Consider the following 6,538-nt stretch of genomic DNA (forward strand, 5'->3'; position numbering starts at 1 on the left):
TGATATAATATTAACTGAACTTCTATAGCGTCACTCGCAAACACGTTCACGCGTAAAGCGTCAGCATCATTCGTGATGTAGGGAATTGCCCAAGGACACTTCAGCAGGAGAAGGAGGAAGATGGAATCAAACTCGAAGTCTTTTGATTGCCATAGAAATCTCTCAGTTGGTCTCTCAGTTCTTTGTAAAGTACAGAGAGAATGAAAAATGTAATAATAATAATAATAATAATAATAATAAAATTCTTCCTACGGTCCCCTAAGTTTTCAGCAGCTTGCGTCATTTGAGACATGGACCTACACATCAAGCAGAACTCTTGTTCAAACTGTATCATTGATAAATCACCTCTGTGGCATTTAAAGGGCCGTTTTGTTTTGTTTTTTCTGTCGCTGAGCTCCTTGGTCTCTGCGGCAGAATTCACGCTCATCCCGGAAGCTGACTTCATTTAGCGACGAGCTAAATGAGCCGTTCAAGGAGCGACCTGTCGGCAGCTCGGACATCAGCTTCACATCGCTTGGCTTCCGTCTCTTCTGGTCCGTGGAAGTGTGGTCATTTGCTCCACCGTGCTGCCGGTGCTCCGCCGGTCCTGGGTCAAAGTTCAAGTTCCAACATCACCTTCTGCTCTGCTGAGCAGTTTGGTGATTCACGTCTGCACTTTCTCTTTGGCCTTTTCCCCCTTTTTCGTTTCTTTCATTTTTCTTTCCGTTTTCATTACCAGATTTCTTGTGGATCCAAGCCGTCATGGTCTTCTTGATGTTTTTTTTTTTGTTGTTTTTTAACAATCCTTTCCATGTTCTAAGAAGACAAGAAGTTTTTTGGGGGTGGGTGGGGTGAGGAGGGGGGTGGGGGGGAGACCAAATTTGCTAAAAGTGCGAAGACTCATGTGGAGAGGCTGATATTGACTTGTGCAGGTATTTTTATTTTATTTTTATTATTATTTTTTTTTAAACACTCATTGCTCTAGTTTCCCCCTGTTTTGATCAAAATTCTTTGCTTCGTGAGCTTCAGAAAGAGAATCCTGCGCCGCTCCCCGTTTTCTACAGAGAAACCAGCTGAATGGTTGCGGTCTGACGCACAGAGATGATCCAAGAAAAGCGGACAGAGCGTCACTTCGGATCCTCGTCCCTCCGAGTCCAACAAGTCGAACTTTTTTTTTCCCTGTGATCACAACAGATAGCTTCTCTAACTCGGTCTATAAAGACCAGCTACGTCACCAGCGCCGCCTGCAATCTGCCTCCGGAAGGTAAATGCTCCGAGACATCTCTGCGAACTTCGTGCAGTTTGTAGAGAGGGGGGCTGGGGGGGGGGGGGGGGGGGAAGGTGAGCGGGGGGCGTCGTCTGCCAATATTGGCCTTGCCAGGTTATTCCGCGGCCGGCCGAGCGCGTTAATTAGCTGTTAACAGAAACGGAGCCATTTGGGAGCACGTCGCGGCTCTCCGCAGAATGTGCGCCGGGATAATATTGTTCCAGGAGACGTGCGCAGAATGACCCAGACTTTATTAACGCGGGGGCCCAGATGATGAGCTGCGGCCTGAGTGCTCCATTATCTCCAGTTCTGATGATGAGTGGCTCCGGATGAGACGCGCACGTCCCCCCCCCCCCCCCCCCCCCATGCTGTCGGACCCCCGGGGCCGTTTAGCTGCTTAATGTAATTTGCTTTCAAGGGCTGTGTTATCTCCCATCATTTGCGCCATTATTCCCCGAGTCAAGTGTAAATGTGGCTTTATTAAAATCGTGTCTGTCAATAAATGTTCAAGTGAAGTCGGACGCAGTGCATGCCGGTCCGTCGCTTTCTCCCGCGAGCATGGAAACGGCTCACCTGCACCTGGCGGGCCTGCAAGCTCAGCGACGTTCATCCTGCTGCCGCAAGAAAACCGGAGCGATAAGGCAAAACAGGCAAGAATAAGCAAATTACATACAAGTGAAAGTGGTTGTACGTTTGTATGTGAGCTGGCTGTTGTTGGACTTTAGTGCATATTATTAAAATGACTTCTGTTGCGAATCCTGGACATTTTCCGCCGCCTGAAATACGTCAAACCTTCATCGTTTCTATATGTATGAAGTGAAATGACATGGCTGAGACGGCGAGCTTTCATTATAAGTTATAAGTTATTTATTCACATTAACACTTTCCAGTAAAATACATGACACGGCGACTCATATTTAAATAGCGACGTTTTTTGACCTGCTGTGTTCATCGGTCGGGTGGTTCGGCGCCGTGTGTTCCACATCTATGAGGAGGAATGCTAGATGACAAAGAAAAGAAATCAGAATGTTCCTTTCAGCTCCTTTCAGCTCGCTCTTCTCGGGTTCTGGTCGGCTCATCCCCCCCTGTGTTAGCGCACGGGCCCCTAAGACTCGCCACACCCATTTGAGTCCAGTCTCAGAGGGGCTTTCTCACCTCAGGCCGGGATTTTTTTTTGTTTTTTTTAAATGTATTTATTTTTATTTTCTCTTATTCCAAGAACACCAGTCATGGTGACCCGGAGCCCGCCCTGTCCTCTCAGCAGGTCTCAGCTCTGCGGCTCCCTCAGGGCCTCCGAGACCGCAGCGAAGCCGCTCTCGTGGAGCTTCCTGATGTGCTTCTTCAAGTCAAAGTTGCGGCAGAAGCCTTTGCCGCAGGTGGCGCAGGTGAACGGCTTCTTGTCGTTGTGCGTGTGCATGTGAAACGTCAGGTTGTAGATCTGGTGGAAGGCCTTGTTGCAGATGGAGCACTTGTACTGCTTCTCCCCGCTGTGCGTCAACTTGTGGTTCTTGTAGTTCCCTAAAAACAAGCAAAAAAGAAAAGTGAATGAACAGAGCAACTCAAGAAGTAACCCCCCCCCCCCCCCTCAAAAAAGTGTCCAGTGCAACAGAAAAAAAATATATGAATCATGTAGCAGGTACAGCTGATAAAGCTGGTTGTCATTTTTTGTTGTCAGTATTTCTGAACATTCCTCCCGACTAAAGATAAAAACTTCAACACTAAATGTTATGGGACTTATTAGTCATCACGTCAACCTGCTGCCACTTCCTGTGATGTCCAGAAAAGAAGAAGAAAAAAAAAAATCGCTTAACGTTTTTTTTTTTTTTGTAAATGTGAAACTACAGTCAGGTGGAAAAAAAAGTCCAGCTCAAACCACCGATAAAATACACAAACCTTTCCTTTCATTCATTAAAAGAAAAAAATAAATAAATAATGAAACCTTTTTTTTTAAGTATAAAACGAGGAGGTGGAATTAGTTTCTTTCTTTAAATCAGGTTTGAGTGGGCAAACTTCAGGATTTAGAAATCATCAATCTGGTTTCATTTGGAAATGCCTGAAGGTAAGAATATTGTCTTTTCTCAGCAAAAAACATAAACTGACTCTATATTATCGTTTATTTCAACAATATGATTTCAATTATTATGATTGTTTTTAATCTAAATGTAGGAGGTAATAGTGACATTTTTATGCTACACCAACGCATAAATATATTAAACAATTTATCAGTTAAACCTTTCATTTATTTCAGTAGCTTGTTTTAGTTTAGCAGTAGCTGTAGTCATTTTAGGCACATATTTAATCATTTCAAAAGAAAAGCGGTGAGCAAAGTGACGATTCAAAAGCTCTGCGCAGAGATCCGCCGTGAAGCCGCGCGGAGTCTCCTTTCCTTAATCACATTTTCTTCTTTTTTTTTTTTTGCGCGTTAAGGTCGAGAAGTTGTCAAACTTTGTCAGAATCAAGCGCTGTGGCAAAAAATCAAAAAAGAAAAGCGAGAGAGAGAAAAGCCAACTTTGCCGGAGTTCAAGCAGCTGACCCGGAGCAAATGCTGCCGTCTTCAGGGGAGAATTAGTCCGTGGAAAGTGCCACGTCCTATTTGTGCTGATGGCTTTTCGGCGAGCCTGCAGGTATTTACCACAACGCGGCGGCTCCGCTTCCCGCATCCAAGAGCCAACATGCGGGAGCCGGTCGGAGTTCGCGACAGAAACCAAAGAAAAAAAAAGAAAATCGGCCTGTACTGACATTGCGAAATGCAAATAAGTTATCGCTCTTTCTTTCTTTCTTTCTTTGTTTTTTCTGCGTAAACTACTGAGGTAAAAAAAAAAAAAAAAATCAATTCAACCACGAAACTGAGTACAAAGCGCTAACTTACTTCATTTACCTAATTCAAGCGCCAGACCAAAATAAAACTAGCACGTGTATAATAATAATAATAATAATAATAATAATAATAATAAAGGGACAATCGAGGACAATTACCTCTATTTATAAGTTACTTTTAAACGTTAAGCGTTTTGGTTCAGATGCGCGTCACGTGTTTTTTTGATATGCAGTTTAGATAGATATTATTATTAGTATTAAAACTAATGCGTTAAAAAAACAACAACAAAAAAAACAAACACGAATGAATACATTGAACTCGCCAGTGACGGCTGTGAGGCTTCATGAAACACGCACCTTTCTGGTGGAAACCTTTCCCGCAGAACTCGCACACAAACGGCTTGTATCCGGCGTGGATGCGCACGTGCGTGTTGAGCGTGGAGCTCCTGTTGAACGCCTTGCCGCACTGGTTGCATTTGTGCGGCTTCTCCTGCGTGGAGGATATTTGAAGTAAACAGCAGTTGAAAGCAACTGTGTGTGTGTGTGTGTGTGTGTGTGTGTGTGTGTGCGTGCGCGCGCGCGCGCGCGTGTGTTTGTGTGTGTGAGGCGGCCAGGCCGGCCTGCAGGTGTGCCCTCCTCCTCCCCCGCGTCTCACCTGAGTGTGGATGATCTTGTGCCTGCAGAGCGTGCTGGCCTGTCGGAAGCCTTTGCCGCACACTTTGCACACAAACGGCCGGGCCCCGGTGTGCACCGGCATGTGTCTGGTCAGGTTATAATGCGCGTTAAAAACCTACGAGAGAAAAGAAAAAACACACACACACACACACACACACACACACACGATCCTGTTAAAATGTGTGTTCTATTCACAAGCTGTCAGGTTTGTCTTCGAGCGGATCGCTGTCGTTCCTGAAAAGTTTACCTTCCCACAAACTTCACACGTGAAGTTTTTGTGCTTGCCTTCCGCGCCGCAGCCGCCGGAGCTGAGCTTGCCGTGCGTCTTGACGCCGTTCTTCTCGCCAACCAGAGCGTGGTTCTCCTTCACTATCTGGTCCAGCTGGCCCGGCAGATGCTCCTTGTGTGGGTACTGGGGAGTGGGGAGCTTCTCGGAGCCGGCGCCGGCTAGCTTGGCGTTCTCCAGCAGCAGGAGTCTGTGGTGCGCCGACAGGGACGCCTGGACCTGGGGGGTGGAGAGCCAGTGTCCGGCCAGGAGCTCTGACTGCTGGTACGCAGAGTCAAGGTAATTCAGGTAGTAGAGCGAGCCCACGCTGGGCACGGCCACGGCTTGGTGGATGACCTGCGGCTTCACCACCCTGCTGCCGGTGGGCGGCACCGGCTGCTTCAACGTGGACTCCGCTCTGGCGCACACGCCGCAGTTCCCTTTGCACGGCGCGGCCGCCGATCCACAGAACGTTCCCCTAAGGCTGGCTCTCCAGAGCTCCGAGTAGTTCATCAGCGCCTTGGCCTGCAGGTCGTAGCTGAACGGCTGCAGCGGGATCATGCAGGGGATGGGGGAGCAGAGGCCGAGCAACTTCTTCCCCTCCGAGCGCTCCTCCGCGCCGCCTCTCGGCTCCGAGCTCTTGGACATGATCCGGTCGATGGAGAAAGCCAGGCTCTTCGGAGCCCCGGAGGGCCCGGTCTTACCGCAGGACATCACTGTCTCCAGAGAGGCAGAACTTGCCATTTGAAAAAAAAAAAAAAAGAAAGAAAAGAAAAAAAAAGTCTTGCCGTTCGCAGCAGAACTTGTTGGAAAGTCCGAGCGTTCCTGTTTTGTCACTCCTCTGGGTCCCCAGCAGCAGCAGCAGCAGCAGCAGCAGATACAGGAAGCATCAGTTTGATGCGCACCTCGCTGTCAGACTGTCCTCCTCCCCCCCCCTCCCCGACGGCTTCCCCAAACCCCCCATGCAAACTGCGGCGTCCAGGGGGTGATTGGTTAATCCTCGTTAACTTTTGCGCGTGAAAATTAACGGGACATTTTCGAGTCAAGAACCAAAAGAAAAACGAAAAAAAACAAACAAACAAAAAAAAAAAACAGAGGGAGGACAGCAGAATCTGAAGAAAGAAGAAGAAGAAGAAGAAATGCGGGAGCTCCAGGAGGATGCAGGAGCGCGGAGTTAAGTGTGAGTTAGAGGTTACCTCTTTAATGCTCAGATGACTGGAGAGCCGCACGCTGGCGGGGCCCCGCCCCCCTCCTCAGCGCCGATCCTGACATCAGCGGGCAGCAGCTCAGCCTCCAGCAGGAAACGCCCCTCACCAACCTGCGCGCCACCAAATCAGGAAAGTTGAGGGGCTGAAAGCCTGTAGACACAAAACGACTCTTTTTCCTTCTTTTCTTTTTTATTTCTCTTCTTTTTTTTTTTTTTTTTTTTGCCTCTTACCTGAGGAGGAAAATGTGTAAACACGTTCTGTCTGCGCTCATTAAACAACAGGAGTGGAGCTGCTTTCATTTGGTTAACAACAGAGTAATCTCTGTTT

The 6,538-nt window shown here is 47.7% G+C and overlaps 1 protein-coding gene across 1 annotated transcript; it reads right to left on the reverse strand.

The window, feature by feature from the left end:
* Positions 1-2,090: 2,090 nt before the first annotated feature.
* On the reverse strand, positions 2,091-6,337 carry fezf2 (FEZ family zinc finger 2). The gene is made up of 4 exons (XM_028001866.1): positions 4,986-6,337; positions 4,719-4,853; positions 4,421-4,553; positions 2,091-2,764 (listed from the first exon to the last, which is right to left on the reverse strand). The coding sequence occupies exons 1-4, from the start codon at positions 5,745-5,747 to the stop codon at positions 2,514-2,516; spliced, it is 1,281 nt and encodes a 426-aa protein (XP_027857667.1). The 5' UTR covers positions 5,748-6,337; the 3' UTR covers positions 2,091-2,513.
* Between the last annotated feature and the right edge of the window lie 201 nt (positions 6,338-6,538).

The sequence above is a fragment of the Xiphophorus couchianus genome, chromosome 20 (genome assembly GCF_001444195.1).
Source record: "Xiphophorus couchianus chromosome 20, X_couchianus-1.0, whole genome shotgun sequence".
Lineage (NCBI taxonomy): Eukaryota > Metazoa > Chordata > Actinopteri > Cyprinodontiformes > Poeciliidae > Xiphophorus > Xiphophorus couchianus.

What these genes read in the sequence shown, in the direction of transcription:
- fezf2 (XM_028001866.1), bottom strand. Translation starts at nt 5,747, where the DNA reads ATGGCAAGTTCTGCCTCTCTGGAGACAGTGATGTCCTGCGGTAAGACC. An exon ending in CGTGTGAAGTTTGTGGGAAG is followed by an intron (nt 4,854 to 4,985) that starts GTAAACTTTTCA and finishes TTTCTCTCGTAG; the next exon opens with GTTTTTAACGCGCATTATAA. An exon ending in GAAAGGTTTCCACCAGAAAG is followed by an intron (nt 2,765 to 4,420) that starts GTGCGTGTTTCA and finishes GCTTGTTTTTAG; the next exon opens with GGAACTACAAGAACCACAAG.